At 39.6% G+C, this 25,775-nt stretch overlaps 2 protein-coding genes across 3 annotated transcripts in view; one reads left to right on the top strand and one right to left on the bottom strand.

The window, feature by feature from the left end:
• Positions 1-9: 9 nt before the first annotated feature.
• On the bottom strand, positions 10-10,647 carry LOC136241591 (DNA polymerase delta subunit 3-like). Of its 2 annotated transcripts, none has more exons than XM_066032824.1 (18): positions 10,493-10,647; positions 10,387-10,442; positions 10,220-10,334; positions 8,782-8,818; positions 8,667-8,734; positions 8,005-8,069; positions 7,714-7,955; positions 7,597-7,662; positions 7,494-7,540; positions 1,537-1,608; positions 1,394-1,492; positions 1,295-1,349; positions 984-1,026; positions 909-932; positions 836-861; positions 416-490; positions 277-369; positions 10-226 (listed from the first exon to the last, which is right to left on the bottom strand). In XM_066032824.1, exons 1-18 carry the CDS (start codon positions 10,568-10,570, stop codon positions 90-92), a joined length of 1,398 nt encoding a protein of 465 aa, XP_065888896.1. In that variant the 5' UTR covers positions 10,571-10,647; the 3' UTR covers positions 10-89. The 2 variants fall into 2 exon arrangements, with proteins under 2 accessions (XP_065888896.1, XP_065888897.1); XM_066032825.1 differs by having other exon boundaries at positions 1,540-1,608.
• LOC136241594 (serine/threonine-protein phosphatase 6 catalytic subunit-like) overlaps positions 10,616-25,775 on the top strand; it is a 19,702-nt gene continuing 4,542 nt past the window's right edge. The window contains exons 1-9 of the mRNA XM_066032829.1: positions 10,616-10,720; positions 10,805-10,900; positions 15,124-15,189; positions 15,240-15,307; positions 15,354-15,427; positions 15,480-15,559; positions 15,609-15,674; positions 15,814-15,865; positions 17,274-17,365. Coding sequence (XP_065888901.1) covers positions 10,643-10,720; positions 10,805-10,900; positions 15,124-15,189; positions 15,240-15,307; positions 15,354-15,427; positions 15,480-15,559; positions 15,609-15,674; positions 15,814-15,865; positions 17,274-17,365 — 672 coding nt within the window. The 5' untranslated portion in view covers positions 10,616-10,642. The remainder of the gene's footprint in view (positions 10,721-10,804; positions 10,901-15,123; positions 15,190-15,239; positions 15,308-15,353; positions 15,428-15,479; positions 15,560-15,608; positions 15,675-15,813; positions 15,866-17,273; positions 17,366-25,775) is intronic.

Here is a 25,775-nt window from a genome sequence, read left to right as displayed (position 1 = left end):
GTGAATGACTTAGCAACCAAAATGACCCAGTGTTATCATTGTGAAATCATGTCATACCATAGGTCATAATGTATTGTGATGTACTGAAATTATTTTTTGTGGAAAAATGCACCAAGTGTTGCCTGCTTTGACTTGGTCTTTGTTGAAGTTGTTTTATTAGTAGCAGCTACAGCTGGTGTGGGTTCATCATCATCGGTAGAGATGTCCTGCCATTCCTTCTCAGTCACTACACAACAACAAACACATATTATTAGTGATATAGTATTAGTGACCTACCCATTGCTCCATCCTCATCAATATACATCTTATTAACAAGCTTCTTGACTACCTTCCTTCTCTTCTTACCATGTGACCCCTCATTAACCTTGACTGTTACATCATATGATGTCATAGTAGATCACATGATCCACATTACCATTGTTCTCAACATCACTCTCTCCACTGGAGAATTCTTGACACACACGACGTCTCTTGGGGGGAGCCTTATTGTCTAGAGTTGATGATACAGTTGAGTGTTGTTAGCTTTAAGAGGAGCTTGATCACCATATTAGAACTAGCTAACATCTCAGATCAATGCCAAAATATCCTAAAGGACAAATCATCTGTCCAGGAGTACATCTCCATATTGCTTCCTTACTAAACAAGTGGACATGCAGGCCACTTTACTTTCCCCAAATCCTCCCTACCCAAAAAGCAATCTGGCCATGCGAGGCCAACAAACAAGCCATGCTCACATGTAAATCATAGGCTAGGGTTATCACATGGTACCAACCTCCACTAACACATTATTATATCAAGAGTTCATTAATTGTATGAGCTATTGATTATATTGTACCTGTAGTTGTTCTCATCACTTTTTGGCTGTGTGTGAATAAATTAGAACACAGTGCACAATAGGATAGACTCACGGTTTAGTCTCAGGTGAAATTTTTCTGTGCATGAAGGAATTAGAATACATCATATATGATAAGGTATATCCTCACTTGTTAGCCTCAGGTGATCCTTCATCTTCACTACTGGTAAATACTGTGTGGTGCAAATATACAAGTGCTTATTACAAAATATAGCTTGTTTGAACAAACACACTATGAGTGTTAGTGACTGCTAGAAGCTATTGACATCGTTCTTTGATCTGAATAATCTAGTGTGGGGCTCTCTAGTCACTAAATGCAATTTCTACGAAGACCAGATAACAAACCTCTACTTAATGTAAATGATGGCAACAAGAACATAATTATAGATAGCTGAAGAGATATATGGACAAGAGCTCAGTTATCCTTCCTAAGCATCATACCTTCTTTATCAAACACAACTCTTCCGGTCTTCTTCTCTGGTGATGATGGCTCATCCTAACAACAATACGTTAACTAGTGGCTGTTGTTACTATGACAACCTGTTCAGCCCGTGTTGGTGATTCATCTTGCTTAGTATCCTCTATAGATACTTGTCCACCTGGTTTGGATACCTGTTCATCCTGTTTGGTTACTTCACTCTGTAAATATACAATTACTGACTGGTGTGGTAACCAATGGCAACTACTTGTGGTTCACTCTTCACAATATTCAAACTCTTTTGTGTCTCTTGTTTCACTACTGGCTTAGTATCCTTCTATAGTGTGTACATGTTGTGTAATATATTACAAACAAGGAGTAACATGTAAGTAGCACTATATTATCAACTACATACACTGTAGCTAAAGTCAGTCACAAAAGTAGTTGGCTCCATTAGACAGATGGGTTACTGTATTTCTTGCTTTAACCCTTAAACCCGCATAATCCAGAAAACTGGATTTGAACTTAAATATGCATGCCTTGCACAAAGCATTATAACCCGATATCAATATCGGTGCACCTTAATAAAAGCTACATGCAGCCATACCTATATGAACATGATTTACTGCATCAAAAGCAGTTAACTTTTGAATTCAGTGATACACAAACTGTATTACAAGTGTTCATGACAAACAAAGTGCATTAAAGTCCACAAATCAAATCCATTCATAGCTTTCAGAGCATCTGTCCTATGGCTACACAATTTACATCATTCTACTAGTGACGCAACTGTAGAGACTGGACTTTCTATATATAGAGCATTATGTATTGTAAAGGCACGTAATTGTTTTGATTTTAGCCACGTTGTTATATCGTATTGTTGTAGTCATTTAATCATTTGAATCCTAAGCATATAAGAACATCACATCTGGCACAAGTTGGGGATAATGACTACAGTTGGACAACTGACCCAGAAGAAGTGCTTACCTTGAGCGAGTGGAACTGTATCTGATTGCAAATGGCATCAAAGAGGAGAGGAAAGTGGCAGAGCTTCTTTCAGCAATTGGACCGAAAATGTACACAACATTTTGAGATCTGCTGTCCCCAAAAAAGCCACATGAAGTGGACATGAAGGTTTTATTTTGAAACACTGCAGAAACACTTCAAGCTGCCATCTAATGTCATTTCCAAACATTTTCGTTTTCATCAATGGATCAGGGGAGTGTAGGGTCAGTAACAGAATACTTAGCTGAGCTCCGTTGACTTGGTGGCTAATTGCCAATTTGCTGACTATCTGGAACAAGTATTGCAAGACCACTTTGTCTGTGGTTTGTACAGCAGTAGAATGAAGAAGGGGCTTTTGGCCGTGACTGATGATCTACCATTGAAGAAGGTAGTGGACTTAGCATCGGGTTATGAAGCAGTAGAAAAAATCTACAAAGGACATGCAAGTCGGACAATTAGGATTCCTCTGTGGATTGGCTTATTTTCTAGAAGAAGTAAATCATGTAATCGTTGTGGTTAGGGGAATCATAGTCCAAGTGATCATCGATACAGAGATTATATTTGTGATAGTTGTGGGAAGAGAGGCCATTTGGCCAAAGTATGTCATCCAAATATCAGACAGGAACAGATGTCTAAGGGAGCCAAGTGGGTGGATGTCAAAAGTGAGTCTGGAGATCAAAAAACACTCTTGTCTGATGATGCCATTTTCTGTTCCAAAGACACCAGATTGCATCCTTTAATGATTCAACTAGTACTTGATGGAGCCACTGTGCTATTTGAAGTTGACACAGGAGCTGCAGTCACTATAATTTCACAACGTACAAGACAGAAGTTTCTTCTACATGTCTGTTTCTGTTTGAAGCCCTCACAAGTGACCCTACAGTCCTACACTGCTCAACCAATGATAGTATTAGAACATGACAATTATGATGGTATACACAAACTGTTTGTAGCTGAACAGTCAGGGCCAAACTTGATGGGCAGAAATTGGCTGCACTACATATGATTGGATTGGGAGTTTGGGAGTTGCAGCAATCCTGAGGTACTAGGTGATATGTTGACAAAATACAAAGAAATTATTCAAGAAGGGCTGGGAACCATGAGATATCACAGTCAAACTTTTGTTGAAAAAGGATGTTCAACCCATGTTTTGTACCCCCACTCTTGCTTTAAAGGAGCCTAATCGAGAGAGAGCTCAAACACCTGGAATTAATGGGAGTACTGCAGCCAGTCAAACACAGTGAGTAGGCCACTCCATTAGTGCCTGTACCCAAGGCAGATGGAAATGTTTGATTATGTGGGGATTATATAGTTACTGTCAATCTGGTCCTCACAGTGGACCAGTATCCACTACCTAAACCTCAAGAGTTGTTGGCCACATTACAAGTGGCCGGAAGTTTACCAAATTAGATTTTTTGGCAACGTATCAACAGATGCTGCTAGATGAAGAATCATCAAAGCTAGTTACTGTAAATACCATTTGGGACTGTTTCAATTGATTACCCTTTGGAGTTGAAGCAGCCCCGGCAATATTCCAGTGTGCAATGGACACGCTACTTCAAAGGGTTCCAAATGTCATTTGCTACATTGACAACCTGCTGGTGATTGGTCAGACTGAAGAAGAATGTATACAGAATTTATAGAGTTTTTCATTCGTTGAAGGAGCAAGGAATCTGATTGAAACGAGAAAAGTGTGTATTCTTACAGTCTGAAGTGGAATACGTTGGTTTCCATATTGATGAGAAGGGTATCCACACATCTCCAGCCAAGCTTGAAGCCATCCAACAGGCACCTACTCCTACTAACACTACCAAACTGCGGTCGTTATTGGAGCAGTTTTGTTACACCGTTATCCTGATGGCACAGAGAAGTAGGGCTGCACCGATTCTAGTATCAGTATTGGTATCGGGCCGATACTGCTGTTTTCATGAAGTATTGGAATCGGCCATTATATTGTTGCAGATACCGATTCTTATCACGTGCGAGAATAAAATAACGTTCTTTTGTACTTGCTTATTTTACTAGCACATTCGACACCTAAAAGCATTAAGTATAACACTAATAGTTACCAGCAAAATTACTGATCTATGTTGAAACCTACGTGCGAAAACGCTTTACTGAGAAAAAGATCGATATACTCTAGTAGAACAGTCAATAACTCTAATAGAGCAATCAGGTAGAAGTGACTGTTTCAGTATTAGAATATTTTGTGTTTTTGTAAGCACCATTATGATATTATCTACACTTCTCCAGAAGAATACTGGAATATCCACTGGTTTGCATTTCAGTGACTTCCTTCTTTGTGAATCTTGATTGGCTACTTCATTACAAACATGAACCATACTGAAAATGTGTACAAGAATACCATGAAATGCACTATATAATAAATGTGTGCACTATGAAGTAGCTACTTTAAGGTACTTGGTATCGGTACTTGTACTTGCAGATACTTCCCAGTTAAGTACTTGGTATTTGAAGTATCGGTAAAAAGTGGAATTGGTGCAGCCCTACAGAGAAGCCCATTCATTGCCTTAGCCTCCAAGACGAACTATGCTACCAAATGAACACAACTATGCACAGATAGAAAGAGAGGCACTCATAACAGATCATGATCCCTTAACAATAATTTTCGGTGACAAGAGGCATTCCACCGGTGGCTGCTGCTAGACTGCAATGTTGGATTTTATTGCTGTCTCCTTATCATTATAATATTGTATTTAGAATACAATAATAGAGTAGGGAGGAGAGTATCTAACTTCAGTGGATTCACCAAACTCACTGTGCTCAGACTTTGCACAATCAACTATAGCCACCAAAAGTGACAAATGGCTTGTTCTATGAAGGAGGTCGTAATACTTCTATTAGGAAATATCAACAGTCTTCTGTTCACTTAAAGTTATTACTAGAAGCTTAATGGATTGAAGTAGGAGGGTTTGTATGGAGTGTATTGAGAATCACATGCTAATGCAGATTGTTTTTCACATTTCAGGGAATGGGTCAGTAAGTTACCCAAGTGATGTGACTTTGTTTAACTTGTCACAAATTTCTTCCCTTCCAGTGAACGAAGTAGATATACGGTCAGCTACCAGGACAGATCCCCTGTTAGAAACTGTGTTATGTTATACCAAAAGTGGGTGGCCTGTAGATGTTGCACCGGAGTTGAAGCCGTATTGGACTAGGCGTGACCAGCTCATAATTGAGAATAACATTTTGTTATGGGTAATGAGAGTTATAGTACCAACCAGTCTTCGTTGTAAAGTGTTAAAGGATCTCCATGATGGGTATCCTGGCATTAATAGAATGAAACAAATTGCAAGAAGCTATGTGTGGCGGCCCAACATTGATAATGACATTGAAACCACATGACTTAGCTGGAACATTTTTGAATAGAATATTCCTGGTGCTTATTCAAAATGGCCAGAAGTAGTACAAATGGGTACTGGTCCTGCTGGAGTCTCTGCGGCCAGAACTGTGGTAGAGTTACGACATATTTTTGCTACACATGGATTACCACAACAATTAGTCTCCGACAATGGCCACCAGTTTGTGTCAGAGCAGTTTGCAGAATTGAATGGTATCAAACATTTCAGAAGTGCTCTGTATCACCCTGCAACTAATGGATTAGCTGAGTGATTCATTCAAACCATGAAGAGAGCCGTGAAAGCTGCCAAGTTTGAAGGAAATTTACCACAGCAACTTGCCAAGTTCTTTTGAGTTACCAGACAACACCTCATGCAACCACAAAGCCACCAGCTTGTGAGCTACCAATGGGACATTGACTTCACACCAGGTTAGATTTGCTAAAGCCAAGTAGTAGTTCTAGACCAGCAAGCACATCAAAAAGCCACCCATGACAGACACTGTAAAGCTCGAGAATTCGTGGTGGGACAGAGAGTGAGAGTGCTAAGAATTTTTGTTTTGGGCCACAATGGATACCAGTTGTGAGATTGTTGGTCCACTGATGTACTTAGTAAGATTTGATGATGGGAGAGTTATTAGAAGACATGTTGATCACCTGTCGCAGAGATGAAACACTTACAGTTCACCCCCTGTAGATGACGATGTAGTCATACCAAGTGATGCAAGTTATATTGCTGATAGCACATTAGGAAATGATGCAGATGATACTCCCCATACACTGTCAGCCGTTTCTAGGGATACGGATAATTCTACAGAAAGCTGACACCCACAACAGCTAAACCACAAGGTTCCTCACAGATACACTTAATTGTTAAGGGGGGGGGGGGGGGGAGTGTAGAGACTGGACTTCTATATATAAAGCATTACGTATTGTAAGGGAACATGACTGTAATATTATTTTAGCCACGCTGTTGTATCGTATTGTTGTAGTCATTTAATCCTTCTAATCCTAAGCATAAGAACATCACAGCAACTAGGATTAAAATACCTAGGGTTTTACCCTAACGCTTAAAAAATGGCGTAGCTGTGTAAATAACAGAAAACACACAAACTCTTTACATACTTATAAACTCATCAATAACTCAATGGTGGTTGTTCCTATCACCTTGCAACAAGTTCCGTTTGATTTGCCATTAAATTTTTCATCAGGCCATAAACAGCTCATGTGAGAAACCCACAATCAAAATCAAACATGTGGCTAGAATTTTGAAACATGGAGAAGTTACTCGCTGTTGTTTTCACTTCATAACAAGTAAGCCACTGTAGTTACAGTGTTCATTTAACCTTCTCCAAGTAGCCCAGTGAACAGACTTTAATCTATGTGTAGTTTTAGGCTATAAGAATTAAGTTACCCCCACCTAATGTCGCCATGCGTGCCCATATTGTGTAAACACTCATTTCCCAAAAGTTCTCTGCAGGTTTAAGGGGTTAAAATTTCTCAAAATGGATCCCACTAATTCAGCTAGAGGAGGTACAACACACATTAAGCACTATCAAAAAGAATTGTGTTAATTGCATAGTAATTTTTGACTTCTAAACTCTTTGGCTTTACAGGAATATGGAGACCACATCTCTTCTCTTCACAAATTGCCATTCTCCCTTTCATGCAATAAGCACTTACTCATGATCACATGATGCCATTAAAAAATTATGCATTGATTGGCACCTAGTTTCCATTTTTTCATTGCTCTATACAGATCTTGTGAACTCATGTGAGTGTGTCATACCTCCTCTGAGGCTCCACTGTATTACAACGTTAAGGAATTGAACCACTTCCACACTGTAGGTTATCCCTACCTTTTGTTTGTTGCTATTCTTTGCTGCTGCTTTGGTGGACTTTTGTGCTACATTAACATGACAAGTACATATAGGTGAAACATTAACTCTAAATATAGCCCACCATTCTGTTTAGCAAACATGGCAACCAGGCCACCCCCCTTGTTGCTAGAGACCAGCGTTTGATGACCTGTAATATGTGTTGACCATGTGTTGATCATGCATTACCAGTATGGCTCACTTTTGTGATGTTGATTTGACTTTTCTTGATGACTCAATTTATGATCTTGTTTCTGACTATGATGATCCTGTTTCTGACCTTGACCCAGTTTCTGATCTTGATGATCACGTTTCTTGCCCTGATGATTTAGTTTATCTTCTTTCATGTGTGACAATGATGGTAGAGGTACAGGGTGTTCTTCATTTGGAGTAACAGGTTTACTGTGTTGTACTGATGATGGACAACACTTGACTGCTCCCATCCTGAACAGCATCAAATGTACTCTGATAGAACACACGTTAATGTACTCACTCAGCATATTTGTGAAGGTTGTCCTTTAGTATCTCATACTCGGCAGTGAACAAGGCAGACCTATCCTATATAATACACACCATAATATCAACGTAATATTATTAATGTACCCAGGGTGATTTCAGGAAAGTTCGTTGGACTATACATAATTTTAGAACAACTAGTGATCCATCATGAATCACACCAAGGTGAATTACTTCTGTAAACCAAAACCCTACAATTTAACACTCTGTGTCGCTCAATATAACAAGTCCAAGTGTACCATATCTTTGAACTGATTACAAACCATTTATGTTAGTGAAGTAATGGTTTCTCACCTGATAGAAATATCATTTTCTTTGCTAAAATCTTAGGAAGACAATCAAGGTATTCTAATAAAGCAGTCAACGTACACTAACTACTCTAACAGAACAGTCACTTAGCTATCCCTGAAAGCTGTTTGACTTGTCATAATTATCATCCATTATTGTATTATCACGTGGTGATGACTATGGTCCTCTTTGATTAGTATGAGGAAGATTGAGATAAGACAAGGACTTCTCTGGAGCCATTTACTGTTGTTTTACAAGTGGTTGTGTTGCGCACACAAACACACACACACACATATACACACACACACACACACACACACATGCTAGGACCATAATAGTACGCTCCATTACCTTCAATACTCCTTTCTGTACACTGTATATTATGACACTGTGTACATCTGTGAGCCCCGCCTTAACCTCTATTATGTAACAATGATGTCATAGATCATGTGAGCAATGGCTACACCTTCTACATCATCCTCATCGGCTAGTGACACAATCACCTAACAATTAGACAGTGGATGATCATAGAAAGTTATATACAGTCGCTGTTCTTATGGCTAACCAGGCAGCTAGCACCCAATTTTTTTTCATTGGATCAAAAAATGTTGGCTACACAACACTAACACATACAGAGGTTACCATACTCTAGATAGTTGGAGTAAGAGGGGTGACATGTTCATATCCACTACCTCCAACAGAATTACAACACAAATACTAGCATAGTGAAGTAGTCATGTAGGAGGTTTAGAATAACACTTTAAGGATTACAATTAAGAACACGGTAAACTTTTATCCTCCAAATCATCTTGAAAAAAGCTACCAAAGCTTCAAAGTTTTGTTGGTTATATCATGTTAGTAATTAATGATCATAATAAATGGGTGTACTCCCATATATGGTCTCACACTTTGTTGCAGCACAAGATCTGCTTATACCGCAGGAAGAATATGACTTTCAGGTTGATTAGGTTACAAAACTTTGGAGGGATAAAACTAACTTTGAAAGTTACAAAACTTATGAAGATACCGAAACTTTGTTCTAGCCCTAGGATGTGCACTAGTAAAACCTGGTTTCTCTCTCACTCTAGAACCAGGTCAAACAACCTGCATGAGTGTTTAGACCATCATTTACAGAGCCCAGATCAACTACTCTAATAGAACAGTCATTAACTCTCAATTCTTCTACTCTGTAATGAGTTACTACCTGAACTGAAAATATTACAGTCATCATTGACCAGTGTACTTCATCCTCAATGAATCCCACTAAGTGAACTACTTCTAACCAATGAGGCTATACTACCTGTGTACCTTGTCTGGCACAACCAAACAAAGTACACAGCTAGTGTATAGCTTTTTAGGTGTCAGCTGCACCAGCCTACTGTGTACTAACCAGTGAGGCTACACTAGGTGTGCCACGTTGGATCCACCTGTAATCCTCTCATCAGCACTTTTGTTTAGCTATTCAGTTACAGCACTTAGTAACAACAGGAGTGACAACTATAATGCACCTATCAATGTAAAGCCCCACCACCACAGGTACGGACAGCCTGAGGTGGGGATTAGCATCCCTGAAAATTACAACTGGGGAAGTACTGGCGATACAGGCCCTCACATATCCCAACAAATCTCCCGGTAGCAGAACCTGGGGTTAGTGGGGCTATGCACAATCACGTATTATAATATACATGATCTGTCGCGGTGTAGCTATTCTAGTTGCAAGTTAGGTTTTAGTGATACAAATAGTAAGTTAGCATCCATGAACAATGACAACCCTCCCCCCCCCAATTCGGGGAACTTAGCGGTCCATTCCCCCACCAACCCCTGACCTTCCCCCACCCTCAGCCCATACCTGTGGTGGTTGGGTATTACACTGATAGGTGCATAATCTAACTATTAATGCACACCTTGTCGTCATCCCTCTCTGGATCATGTGATACACCAGTTACCAGATACGTTACAGCAACTGGCTCTTTTCCAGGAGGTGGGGCTGAGTGTTGCTGCACAAATGTATCTAACATCCTACAGGTGCACGTGATCACACAAGGAATAAAATATTCTCCCACGTGATCACCTTGCTGCTTCACTGAAGGGCACTGACAAAGTCATAGCGAGCCATTTGTACGTCACCTAGTAATAATGGCGGGAACAAGCTTGTTATCATACAATACGACACTCACTATCTTATCCATGTCGTATACATACTCGTCAATGTTCTCCAGATATAAATTATCTTCTAAATGATCTGAGGCTGTCATGACCTGCTGCTGCAACACCGGCCACTTTCGCACGTGAGTTTGTGTGTGTTCTATTATTTTAACTCAATAAAGATGGCGACTGACGCAGACTTCGATCGGTGGATAGAGATTACCATGGAGTGTAAATATCTACCGGAGAATGAGTTAAAGGTATTATGATTGTTCTTGTATTGCTACACATCAAATGGCTATATAGAACTAGTATTAAATTTACGAGGTTTGTTGTGTTGTTAGATGCTGTGTGACCACGTGTGTGACTTGTTACTGGAGGAGTGTAACGTACAACCCGTATCCTCTCCCGTCACTGTGTGTGGGGATATACACGGACAGGTGAGTAGGGGGGCGTTATTTAGAGGACACAGCTGTACATACTGGCGAGGGGTATTTCCTGAATGACAGCACCTTGACCCTAATAAACCGAAATATCTCACCCAGAGTAGTGAAAACTTGAGTATTATTTCTGACTGTGTGAGGGGTCAACAATGAACATGACATCTTTGCTACTCTTCAGTGTTATGTCCTTACAACAAGAGAACCTCCAGAAGTAACACCATTCATCAAGGATGTAACACTAGAGTGCCACCAATGAGGTGTTTCCTGAAGCCATAAAACCCAACGAGAGTGTTTATTGTGTGGTTAGGCATACACATACAAGCTAAAATACACATTTAATTAGGAGAGTGAAATACATTCAATAACCACCTTAGTAGTCTACTCTTACCAACACTAGTACAAGTGAACAACTTAACACACTGTGTATTAATTATATACTTGAACCCTTTGGCCCTGAAGTTAATGGGAAAGTGTTCTGTTAAATGCGAACGCCACTCTATATATATAACTCTATATATATACAGAGGTTCTCGTTACACATGTGTTCAAATACATGTATCTCATAAATGAAATATCCTATGAATTTACTGTTTGAGCCATACTATTCTGTGGTTAACAGATATAATTCTAAGCTTTATCCAAGCATTGTAGCATGATCGAGCATGATATAAATCTATATATCAAATAAGTTTTTGGCTGTTTCTAAGATGATAATCACAATGATACATACTACATGGATTAACAGGAGCCCAAGTTTTGTATGTCGAAACATGTTATTTTACATAAAATAAGTTTCATTTTAAGAACCAAAGCCATTCCAGGCCAAAAGGTTATCTCTCCCCATGCAAATCTTGTGCATGTAGACCACTGAGGCCAAGTTGTTGATCACTAGGGCTTCTCTTACATTCTTTGACACATTGAAGTTAAAGAGTCTTTTATCTTTGATCTGCACTTGTTGATGCCATAAGTTCTAGCTAGGTAGAAGCACTTAGCTGTGGTATACATTAACAGCTATGTGACCCAACTAGTTTGGTGAACTGCAGTCTAGACAAGTACTTTGTTGTAAACATTACTACATCTAACCAAATAGTACAAGTGAGGTTGGGTAGCATATTGTAGTTAAACTCATTCTCTCTAATTGAGTTCTTAGGCTAGTTTAAAAGCTCCACTGCCTATATTCATGTTATTAGTAGGGTTCCACCGATACAGAAAAATACCTACCAATCCGATACCGATACCTAGCAGTAAACTTTACCGATACAGATACCAATAATTGCCATACAATTTATACAACTCCTGTGTTATATCATACAGTAGTAAGGGCCATAAAGGAGTCGGCATGGCGTGGCCCACGAGCTAGCATCACCCAGAAACCAGCCTCAATTTTTCCTGGTGACAATAAGGCAGTATTGGTTAGGTAAATCTAAGCCCAAAAAAGCTTTCAGATCGACCCGAAATGCTTTCAACAAGTGTCTACAGAATTTTTAAAAAATAATTATCCGACTGACTTTTTTACTGACTGACTATCTGATGTTTTCAGACAAGCGTATCTCGATAATGGCTGCAACTATGGGGCTTGATTTTTTCACTGTTCGATGTCGCTTTGGCCCGAGATGTGCCTTTTAGCATACCGTAGTACGTGCAATGCCTTCTTCATGGACTTACCAGTGTCCTCCTTTGTGTCCCATTCATCTTTGCTGACAGCGAAAAGTGTCGATTTGGCAATAGCACATGATGGCTTCCCTTCGTAACGGAAATCGTCTATATTTGTCATAGTGGCTATTTTTATAGCAGAGGCACTTTTCAAACAGTTCTTGATTTGTACTGCTGTGTAATGGGTTGAACATAGCTGACAACGAAGCATAATGCAGGGTTCTGCCCAGAAATTCCTGAGTGGTGGCCTAAAGTTAACATGAACTGATATGCTGTGTGTTATATTAGGGTATATTGCATGTGTATCAGTGATATATGTAAGAATTGTACTGGTCGGATTTAAGAGGGTACTGGTCGGTTTTTAGAGGTACTGGTCGCTTTGAACCACTACCGACCAATGTGGGCAGAACCCTGATAATGGATGCTTCACTTTTCAGATGATAATTATTGATATATCTCGGGGCGCGTGGCATCATTTCTTTCGATATGTGTGGATTGCAGAGGTGCTTTTCGAAAAGTTCTTGATTGAAAATGCTGCATAACAGGTTGAACATAGCTGACAACAAAGCGTAATGAATACTTCACTTTCCAGACGATAATTGGGGCGTACGGTGTCATTTCAGATGCGGTATGCGTGGGTTCACCAGTCATAATAATTATTTATATAAAAAAGTTAACAAACAAGTACACGTGTAATTTTCAACTAGAGTAGAGACCATAGCACATTGATAAAAAGTACTGAAACAAGCTGGAGTAGTGCATGATATTAAATCACAGTAAAACAATAAGAAGTGTTATATCCCTACTGTGCATTTCTGTTATGGTATCTTGAGCACAATAGGGATATAACACTTCTCATTGTTTTACTGTGATTTAATATCATGCACTACTCCAGCTTGTTTCAGCACTTTGTATCAATGTGTTATGGTCCCTACTCTAGTTAACAATTCCAATTTTTCTGTGTAGTTGTACCTATCAAACAGTACGGTAGTACTGTTTAAGTAGGGTTTGCATCAAATCTGACGCGCGCCGCCAAAAATACCGCCCTTAAAAACCAGCTTAGAAACTTCTTACGCGACGAAAATCACCTTTACGGAATAATATTAGTCCATCTAACATCAAATGTAGCGTTAAAAACAAGAAAACACTTACTGGCGGTTGGATATAGAATTTTAAAAAAGTCGTCAAAACTCGAAATTTCGTCTCACTCACTCACTCACTCACTCACTCACTGACCACAGTCGCAAGCCTAGAGCCCAAACGAAGCAGCGCACGGTCACCATTTTACGCCACAACAACAAACTCACCAGTGGGATGTGCCTTTTGGGGTTCCGACGAGTGTGCGCCTTGTCTTTTCTTTTATCTACAATCAGGCTGCTTGTCTTCTTCTTCATCCAACGAAACCATACCGAGGCATTAATTTTCCATATCAACACTTTCTTTAAGCAGCATAATAGACGCCACGAAATTATTTAAGGTGCTTAGACTACGCTACTGTACAGAGGTACCTACCAGTACTCCACGATAGGTAACAAGGTCATGCCCATTCTTTATTCTACGTATTATCGATCTATCGATCGAGACCACAATGACCACGCCCCTTTACGCTAGCTGTATTTGTGACCACACACCCTCAAATTGGCTGATTCTAGATACTCTAGTCTAATAATCGAGCGAAACCACGATGACCACACCCCTTTTTGGGGCAAGCACAACTTCGCAAGCTGACTAGAGATACTCTAATACAGCAGTCACCCTAATAAAACAGTCACATGTTTATAGCTAGCTGTATATGCTTTAACAAAAAAACTAAACAAACTAGTATATTAAAAATTATGAATTTAAAAAGGAAGTAGGGTTTCAAGCTATAAAAAGTAGTGAAACAAGAGATGAACAATGGTAGCTATTACAGCATAGCTCAGTGTCAAATCCCTACTTTGGCATAGTATAACAATTATTTTGTGTTCAATGCCAAAGTAGGGATCTCCCACTGAGCTATGCTGTAATAGCTACCATTGTTCATCTCTTGTTTCACTACTTTTTATAGCTTGAAACCCTACTTCCTTTTTAAATTCATAATTTTTAATATACTAGTATGTGACTACTCTATTAGAATATTTTATTGTGCAATGACTGTTCTATTAGAGTATTTCGATTTTTTCATGCAAGCATGGTAAGTAGCAGTTGCTCAATGTTTAACAAAGCAATTCCTACACCTTTTATGCTAGAATAATGCTCAACACTATTTCCAACCTGTTGTACCCCAAGTTTTGCCGGCATAGCATTTATGATGATAGTTATGATGATGACGAGTGACTATTAATCAGTATCGGAATAGCTGATATCAATCAATACCAAAATGCCTAATATCGGCTCCAATTTGATACCAATCCAATAATCGATGGAACCCTAGTTGTTAGGTTGACTAAATTATTTCACTGTTGCATTGCCTACAATAAGATGCTCTAATACGGTAGTCGGTCATTCTAATATATTGGGTCAGTCATTCTAATATAGTGGGTCAGTCATTCTAATATATTGGGTCAGTCATTCATGTTATCTTACAGTTTTATGATCTTGAAGAGTTGTTCAGAACTGGTGGACAAGTTCCAGATACTTCTTACATCTTCATGGTGTGTATATCCTCCATATTGTGTCACTGTTGTCATGGTAACATCTATAGGGTGACTTTGTTGATAGAGGCTACTACAGCCTGGAGACATTGACTCGTCTTTTAGTGCTTAAAGCAAAGTATGTCACAGCATGTTATTAGCTCACATGATCTTCCCCTTATAAGGTACTCGGACAAGATCACATTGTTAAGAGGTAACCATGAGAGTAGACAGATCACTCAAGTGTATGGATTCTATGGTAAGTACCGTGCTACAGTTAGAGCATGCCCAGTTAGTAGTCACCATTGCAGATGAGTGTCAGAATAAGTATGGTAATGCTAATGCCTGGAGGTATTGTACCAGAGTGTTTGATCTGCTGACTGTAGCTGCGGTGAGTGTGATATTGTCATGGTAACAGTGATATCATGTGATGTCTTCAGATAATTGATGAGGAAGTATTGTGTGTTCATGGGGGACTTTCCCCTGAAGTGAGGACATTGGACCAGGTGTGTATCTGTAGTGTGTTCGTATATTTATGAATGTCCCAAGTTGGTCTGTCCGTCCGTCCATCCATCTGAGTAGTGTGTGTAGTACTGTGTGGTTGGTTGTGTGATGTGATAACATTTGGTGGCTGTTCACTAACAGATCCGCACAATTAATAGAGGAGTTGAGATACCTCATGAAGGAGCATTCTGTGGTGAGTTAATGTAATTCAGCACACTGGAGCATGCTGCACACTGAACACACGCTACACACTGGAACACACACTACACACTAGAACACACACACACTACACTGGAACACACACTACACACTAGAACACACACACGCTACACACTAGAACACACACTACACACTAGAACACACACTACACACTAGAACACACACTACACACTAGAACACACACACGCTACACACTAGAACACACACTACACGCTAGAACACACACACACTACACTGGAACACACACTACACACTGGAACACACTACACATGTACAGGGTTAAGGGGAGGTTGAGGGAATTCCTGCTTTCAGTCCAGAGCCACTCAGTGGCGTATCTACACCCGGGCATACCCAGTCATTTGCCCGGGCATCAGAAAATCTTCTGGCACAGCAACCATGCATGAAAATACACTGTTCACAATTTATTAATTACGATTTTATCCACTAGAGTGCCATTAACTGTAGCAAATGCTTGCAGCGAATTCGTGCAAGGGAAATATGCGCTGCGCTGATTTCTAATAATAGTCCCGTGAGTTACAGGTTACTATATTGAAATCTGAAACAAGGATATGTGCCCACCCAAAACGAATGGTGTCAATTTGTTGTTGTATCAAAGTGGTGATAGTTTGGAGTTTGCAAACCACGCGAAGTGGAAAATACTCAAGACGACTAGCTGTTTGGTTTGGCTACTTGATTCTAGCAGGTAGATGTCTAATAATCAGAGTGGCCGAATTTATTGTGATACAATTACAACAAAGGAATATCAAGAGAACACTGTGAGGGAACTTTGTAGTACGACACTTTGTCTGTAGGACCTCTCAGTACGGCACTTTGTCTGTAGGTCCACTCAGCATGGTGTGGTAGAGTTGGCAGATAGTTATAGGGAATGGTGCCCCTACTGAGTAGATGAACTAGTGTAGTGTCATGACGGTTTTGTGATCCACACAAGTACAAGTCAGTGCAAAGTCTATTAGTTCAGTAGTGTTGTTCATTATGAGTTGAAGCATCCTTTTGTGTAGCACATGATACTCCAGTCCCACAATCAATACATGAATCGTAGCTAGAGGCTAGTATGGAGTGATTGCAGACTGATAAGCTATTACATATGCATACAGATAAGATGTGGCTAGCCATGTACTTGAAAACAACAATGCTCATATGAACCCACACAGGCTGTTCATAGACTAGGTATACGAGTAACGGGCTTGCCCCTGGAGCCACTTCAAACTTCCCTAAGTGCTGGACCACTACCCCTACCTCCCTCTCTTTGACAATACTTTACAAACTCCAACTAACGCACACCGTACTAGCTATCTCATTCCATCCCATCTTGTGCTTAAATATTAAATATCACACACTTACCTTATATGGTGTTTCTGTAGATTTGGTGTGGTCAGATCCGGAGGAGGTGGATGGATGGGCAATCAGCCCCAGGGGAGCTGGGTACCTGTTTGGTGCTAAAGTCACCCACGAGGTTTGCAGTGTGTTATAAAGAGCTCAATAAAAATAGTGTTACTATCTTGTATTATGAACCCTTGACATCATGTTAGTATTATATGGAATACTGTTTGTATGTATGTTGTGATGTATAGCAGGGACAGATCCAGGAGCTGGCAATGGAGGGGCACAAACAGGATAAGTTGTAGGTGGTTGGGAAGAGCAGATTTGCTGCATTTTTGAACCTCTTAGTAGTGTATCACTGTTCATTTTGGCCTTTGTCAATGGTTGTGAAGTCTTAAAGGCTATATTTTAAAAGGCTCTGAATGCCTTAAACAATAGCAACATGATAATTATTTTTAGAGGCACTTAGTACACACGAAGGTGCTGGGTGACTATTTCACAGCTACTCCACTTTGGTTTCAGCCGAATTTGTAATAAATGCTAGTAAAATGTGCATATATTCATGAGTTTTATGAACTGATCTTGGCCTGACATAAAGTTTAGTATTTTAATCAGAAGTATGGCTGGCTCCTGAAGGTGGGCATTTGCCCCAAATTCCCCATCCTGGATCCGCCATTGCATAGCTAGCTATTCAGATATCTCAGTAATTGTGCAATTTGATTGAGAAGTGATGATCTCAAGTTCCAAAATATTCATTGTAAACAGCTAAACATGGTAAACATCACTAATTGCTTGATTTTCTTGTAAGCCCATTTTTTAGATAAATAATTGCGTGGGTGGCCAATAATTCTACAATGTTTGTTACAGCATTGCAACCAAACCTTTTCATGAATTAGTCAATGTGTTAATTACTTCTAAAAACCAGGCGCCATGCAGCAAGCAAACCTACAGTTTTGCTTTGTTGCTACACACATGATTGAATTATAGTAATTTGTAATTGATGAAATATTTTGTAATTTTATAATTACATTGCTAAGCACTGCTAAAGAGGCGTACCTCGAACAAACTGCTTTAACCCACTAACAATGTACAGAAGTATCTTGTTAACTGTTTTATAGTTCATTTGTAACCTTTTCTTGCACAAATTCTCCAGGCAAAGACTCAAAGCTGCTCTTCATTTTCATTTGCATATGTATGGGCATTCCCCCTTTTCAACTCGAAGGAATTTGTTATACCCGGTAGCCTAGGAAGCCAGGTGTGTTGTTTTGCGGCTGTTTGACGTCCGTGGAGCCCATTGGGAAAGGCCTTCACATTCTTATAAACTCATTTCACCTTTATTTCAAACCGGCACGTATTAACCGCCTTAAATCAAAGCTTACCTGCCTGGAAGTTTAATAAGGCTCTATATGGCCTTTATTTCTCACATAAAGGCTGTTTTTAGCGAGCAAAGTTTAGCCTTGCGTGGGTATGGAAAGACAAACATACATGCATACATACAAACACACACTTTTCAGAAAACGACCAGGCCAAGTAGTCATAAACTAACTTTGAACTGCACTGTCATTTAATCACAAAGGATTCACTAGTCTTGTTCCCAGCTGCCAACGTTTTTGATCATGCAAAGGTCTAATATATTAGAATACACACGGAGCAATTGTAGCAATACTTGGAAAAGAGTAACAAGGCTTTGTATTTACTACTTTGTTAGCCCAACTAAGTTATTGCTATTGGAAACTTAGCTAGAGATGGTTGAAGATATGATAAATGTGGTGAGTGTCTACTGGTGGTATCTGTAGCTTTGTATTACTGACACCGATCCGTATTGATACCAATACCAATATTAGTATCGGTACACCTCTAGTAAAAAGACTTAGCCACATTCTAGATGCATATTGTATCCTAGTTAAAAGCTAGCCAGTAACTAGAGTATTAGCCACACAGCTAATGGTTGGATATTTTCCATAGCTACACAAATATGCATAGTTGTGCAAAAATGTTTGAAGAAATTTTTGTCACGCAAATTATTTTACAGCAGCAACAGAAGCATCTACACTTGTAGTGATCATGGTTATGCCATACTATGACTGAATTAAGGATTAAATGTGTACTAGTGTAGCTGCAGGTGCCCTTGTTTCATTGCTTGTGATATCTTGTGGACACCTTGTGAACATGTCATTAGAGTAGCCTCTATACTAACGTACAATATACCAGCGTCACTCATGTACAAGTGTCTCTCGTGTCAGCTAAGGTGTCCATGTTTCAGGGGTCCACCCCATGGTACACAACACCGTTGATACTCTCTTTGGTGTACCTAATTGAATGCTGCTGTGTAGCTACTAATACGATGTGATGCATTTTGTACTAGGACCCTCAGGGCAATTAAATACGTGTGCAAACATAACATTTCACAGTTGATTACCAGCCATAACCCAACTAAATTGTTATGTAACAAGCTTATAGGAAGTAATAAACAACCCAACAATCCAGCTGTTACCCCAGCTGCCGTACAAACCCAGACTTTAATTAAATGCGTGGGTGACCTACATTTTTCATAGTTTACGATACACTGTTATGTGTAACAAGACTACCAGACCTTCACGTTTCCACAATTGTGCAATCAAACATCCGATACACTAGCATGCATAATGTTATTACAATATAACTAAGAGTATCACTAAGAGTTAATAATAAGAGGGGAGAGTGTCTAACGTCGTATAGTCCTGTAACAGATGATTGCCCAGAAGTTAAATGGCTTCTTTTCCGCGTAACGTACAAACTGGCTAGTATATTTTCGCATTTAACCACAAAGGCTATTCCAGACACAAGGGCGTGCGTTCAACTCGATGTTCACGTTCACCACGAAGAGCATCGCTCTGTTGCATAAAGAAGTGTGGCTGTTAACCTCGAAGATAACTCTGGGGGAGAGCGTCGGAGAAACCAATAAACACTGAACCAAAGGCGGAGTATTGCTTCGAATTTTCACTGCATCGCCATGTTACCCTACCTTTGAGCATTCTTCAATTGAAGGAGCACTGTTCCCTGTACATACCAGCTCAGTCTTTAGTTCAGTCTTCGAATATTCTCGAGGATTCATCATGGTGCGGCTAAACTAATTGCGGTAAGGAAACGAACAAATACTAGAAGCCTATATGTTACACGGAAAGGAAGCCGTTTAATTCTGCGCAATCATCTATTACAGGCCTATACAGCGTTAGATACTCTCCTCTCTTATTATTAACTCTTGGTATCACGATATCATGATAGTGTGATATGTCAGTATGTATCATACCATATTGTAGATATATGACTCTTAACCCTTTATTACCGAAGTTTTTTTTACAAAACCGCAAGTGTGAAAACTTTTATGGCTTGTGTGATCTGTGTGCGGTACGAGTGGACCACACCCATTAATTAACCCATCAAGCTATTTACCGTTTGATAGCCATCTCTCTCTTCTACCAACACAGCTAGAATACTTACAGATCACACACACAACTCACGTGCTATGAAGCGAAGAAAGCGTATCTTCTCCGTATCACCATGGCATTGAAAGATGGGCGCCGCCATCTTACTAATCAATGTGATGACATCATACTATTTATTTTTAGAATCCTTATCACGTGGGGAATGGAGTAATTCTAACTAAAACCTCGCAGTAGCAGGAAGAAGGCGAACATGGAGTTTTAAACGGGTATTATTGTTTTGTATAGGCTATTTTATATTGCCAAGTGCCATAACTTTCCCATGCTTCTTCCTATTGCCGAACGGTAAACTTCATTAGAAGCGCCCGGTCCTTCTGAGTAGTTTAGTAGCAATTTCAGCTTCGTAGCCCCTAGGAAAAAGAAGTTATGGCTCAGTCTATAAAGGGCACTCGTTATGGCAATACATTAGCCATTCGATAATAAAGGGTTAATATGAATTGGAAATAGTGTCATGCGCCAGAAATAACCGTGTGTATACAGCTCTGAATCATACAGTGCATTTAGTAACCTTAGTGATTAATGTTGAGTGGAAGTGCTAGTTTGTGTGACCAAAAAAAAAGTCCTGGAAGCTATTCGTGCTGTGTTGGAAGCCAGCACCAATTTACCAACCTCAGAAGCACCAGTTGACTTCATAGCTGTACTGGCTATTATCGAGTGGTCAACATCACAGTTAGCAGGTTTTGTGACAAACTTGGGATGGAGTGTTCAAATCAGTACTACACCAGATACTAGAGTACTCTCAGTATACTACCAACAAGCAGTAAACCGTCATATGTTGAAGAAGTTGACTGTTGGTGTATTCAGAACTATTTCTGCTTCAGACACATGGAGCCATGCCTTACCTAACTGTTGTCTGAGGAGTATCTATGCTGGTCATGCACAAGACCTACAGTCACCAGGAAGGCAGCTAAGGTTGTAGAGTGTTTATGTAATATGGGCTGCTCTTCAGGGGAGGAAGAGTTAAACATTGGAATGTACAAAGGAAGTGGATAAACTGTTCGATATTAATATAACACTACATATACAGAAGTGGAAGTATGCACTGAAACACATCTTGTACCACATCTTCACTCTGTAACACAAAATGACAGAGCAACTAATAATAAGATATGTAGTTAAAGAGAACAGGATTCAACACCCTATGCTAACTTTAGACATTGCGAATGAAGATGGAGAAGAATTAGTAAGCAAGGTTCAGACAGTGAACCTTGCTATCTTGGACTATCAATAGTGAACCACTAGAACATTATAAGCTGGCAACATCTAAGAATACGTCAGTTTTGCAAACCATCATTTGAGCTATATAGGGACTCTGGGCCTTCTGTGAGTAGAGAGTCATCAAGTGTTTCTTTTTCAGCTCAAGTTACCCTGACAGGTGTCATTGGTACACTTCCCTGCACTCTGATGGACTGTGTAGGTTTTAGACAGTAGGGTTCTGGCGACAACCCCCTCATGCTCATAACTGTACGAAGCAATCAAACAGAATTTCTCGCTAGCAAACAATCTCAACAAATGACTTTGCTATTATAAGGGCAAAAAGAGACTAGCTAACACTAAATATGTATACCTGTTATCCCTTATTTCTTTGACGAGAAACATGGTTAACGTTTTAACATCAGGAGCATTCAGCATTGGACATCCTTGGTCACTCCTCCCGTTCCTTATAAGGTATCCTTTAATGACTAGCAGTATTGTACATTAATCACTTTTCTACATTAGCTACGTGTATCAGTGTAGTACCAGTCACTTATGAGGGGCTTTACAATACTTACCAGTAAACAGTCATGTATGTTGGTGTAAGCACATCTTCTTCTTGTAATATATTCATCACAACTACACACATTTAAGTAGTCAGAATTGTCACGTTGGGATTGCCATAGAATAAGGACACTTCTCCTTGCTAAGAACCTTTGTAATGCCATACACAATTGTAAACCAAAAAGCTTGTAATATTCTCCTTACTTCACCTGCAAGATCTACTCTCATTCTAGTATAAGAGTTGTTTTTAGTTAGCTTCCTACTTAATAAGAGAATCTTTCTGCTAAAGATGACTTGCCCTGGTATGAAGCATACAAATCTTGTCAGTTAATATGTTGACCATACAAATCTTGACCATTTATCTATGGGGCACATTCATAATTAATATATGTATAGTAGCCCGAAGCTTTCATGTGTGCAATTGAATGGACCAACAGTTTAATATTGTTTTCAATAAGTGTGGCACATTTGGTGTGAAGAGATATCTCTATTCTCATCAGTAGATGGGTTGGTATTTTGTAACAAACCTCATCTGTCTCACCACCACCACTGCACTGCTATCCCAGCACCATGCGTTCGAACTTTTCGATTGCTTCTCTTCTTACAATATTACTAGCTCCGCACCCATCAGACGGATGTCAGATCTTTAGTTGCAAAGTGACCATGGGGAAATGAAGATCACTGAACACAGTTCTTATTATGACAGTTAAAATGTGCTTAGCTATTGGTGAGAGTTGGTCTTGCTAACTCATCATTGATATTGCCTGTATGAACAAAACCGATTACTTCAACATGATGTTTATCATACAATTCTCACTGACTTTCATTTCATCAAATGGTAACATGATGTATATCTTTAGCATTTTGGTAGCTTATCCAGTTGTGCTTCTGTTAGCAGCATAGTACCAACTTTAGCTTGAAATCCTACCTTGGATTGAAAAGAATTGCTGTAGTCTCTCAGAGTCCTTTCTGATGATAACTTATGAATCCAGTTGTACGAAGGGAGTGATATGAAGATGAAGATAGTAGTTTCAAGTTTAAGGCACCAATGAATGATCATGTGATGCCAATACAGTTATAGCCACCTGGCCTGGGATTCTTTTTGCATTGAGCAGTTTTCAGTTGCATGTGTCACAGGCTTACTATTAGCCTCACCCTAGAGGGATAGTTGGCTAATAAAATTGTGAATCTGTGGCTTCAGTGGCCCTCAGCTGTTGCTCCCAAAACAACTGTCTAAAACTACCTGGTGGAAATTTTAAAGTACAGGATGGTGGTGTGCCCTCATGATATCTGGTAACTCTTCGTGTAAATCTGTTACTACTGCAACTCCTGATTTCTTCAATAGTTCTTCCAACGTGACATTAAATTTTTTGGCCTCTTCTTGGCTAGAGATACCTTTTCCTGAAGTTGTTGTAGTTTTTGTCCTTCACAGGTGGCTTAAGAACCTGTTATTAACCTGTTATTAACCTGTTATTAACCTGTTATTAACATACTTTGTGTTTTACAGTAGTGTGTAGTGTGTGGTTTACCATTCAGAACTAATTAATGGAAATCTACTCTCAACATTTGCTTTGGTTTTGCCATTAGCTGCAGTGAACTTATCATTTCTTGACTTTCCCATTTCAACAAAGTGCATGACCGAGCAAATAGTACTTGAATCATTGATACTTATCAACTGACAGAATGCTCTAGGATTTGAAGTAGCTATAACGGGTTAGACGGTGAAGGTGTTACTTCATGATTACTGTTACCCAATAATGAGTGACTACTAAAGGCTGGGTCAAACTATTGACTGTATCTGTAATTGTCTGCATTGTTGAGCAGTAATGGAGTCAACAAGGAGGGTGTCACTTGGGGACACTGAATCCTGTAAAGCAATATTGTTCGTAAAGTGCCATACCTCAGTGTGCTGCAGACCTGCAATGTATGTACATGCTAGGGTTAATGGCATGGAATGAATGGAGCCTGCATTATAAGTTAGTGTTGTACTGAATGATATATTCCAGCACATCTAGTATATCTTGGAATTCAGAGTAGCTTAATGATGCTTAGCTTGTCTCTTTATTTGCCATTTCTTGTTGCAAGTATATTGAAATTTGAGAGGCATGGCTGGTTGTGTCAAGCTGTGTACACAACTGAGCCTTCTTATATGCCCATATAAAGGACTTGAAGTAAAGCTACTTCTGAGAACAGAAACACAAACTATTACCATGGAGATAACAGCAAGACTCAGTACAGGTGTGGCTTATACACTTTCACAGAAGTGAAATGGTTCTGAATATCCCTGTTTGCCTAGCATTACTAGCCTATAGTGACCGACCCTGACACTGACAGTGGACCACTGACACTACCAGCTATGTAATCTGATTCACATTGTAACACCTTATTCCCCTCTCCCACCTATGCACTAGGTTGTTCAATGTTTCAATAAATCACCAATGTCGCCTAAGCAAGTCTCACACCCTCTCCCCAGACCCAATGATATGGATGACATACATATTGATGATATTGCAAGAATAAGCCAATACCAACACTACAGCCCCAATGATATAACCAACTACAGGAACCTCCTCTTCAGCTCCACCCACTAACCAACTACCTGTGGACAAGAGGATAAGTGTGGAATAAATGCAGTGAATAGTATCCATCCTGATGTGTGCCAAAAATTAATGATGAAATGTTTGACAATATAGCAACAATAGATGTTTTGACGTATGTTACCATTGTATTGGTCGGATTCTTCTTAGGTAACACATACAGCAACATAACTTCTTCTTCATATTTTATGCCACATAATCTTCTGTAATAAGAGTAATTTTGCTTATTTTTCAGTTCTGTAGGCGTATTCTTCAAAGATGGGGGCTTGCGGAGCAGGTCACACATTTCTCTATGGTCTTTGTATGCTTGTAACAAAATTTGAGGCCGAACACTTCCCTGCTGATCTTGTAGATAACCCACACCATCAATAAAAGGGTGCCGTCTTCTAAGTTCATATGGAACACTTTCACACCTCAGATCAAAGGAGCTAGCCGGGCTACATACAAAATGTAGCTCAGCTACAACTGGGCAATGATTATATAGATGATGAGAACAAAATCAATTGTGAGGATCGATTAATATTCATGTAATGGATGCACGGCTTGGATCTTGCCATGAAAACCACCCAGATGGAGAGCGTTTTGTTATCCTTGTCACCCTATGAGTTGAAAAATGTTGGGCTAAGGTGAGAACTAGTGCTATAGCTTATTCACTGATTGTTTCCACATGTTTTCAAATATGGACATGCCCCCATCACGAAGCTGC

This window comes from Dysidea avara, chromosome 12 (assembly GCF_963678975.1).
Source record: "Dysidea avara chromosome 12, odDysAvar1.4, whole genome shotgun sequence".
Taxonomy (NCBI): domain Eukaryota; kingdom Metazoa; phylum Porifera; class Demospongiae; order Dictyoceratida; family Dysideidae; genus Dysidea; species Dysidea avara.
This window is presented reverse-complemented; position numbering and strand designations above follow the sequence as displayed.

Coding starts and splice junctions, on each gene's coding strand:
- LOC136241591 (XM_066032824.1), bottom strand. CDS start 10,570: ATGACAGCCTCAGATCATTTAGAAGATAATTTATATCTGGAGAACATT. Junction 7,541..7,596: donor CATGTTTGCTAAACAGAATG/GTGGGCTATATT, acceptor ATGTTAATGTAG/CACAAAAGTCCACCAAAGCA. Junction 491..835: donor AGTGATGAGAACAACTACAG/GTACAATATAAT, acceptor CATCAACTCTAG/ACAATAAGGCTCCCCCCAAG.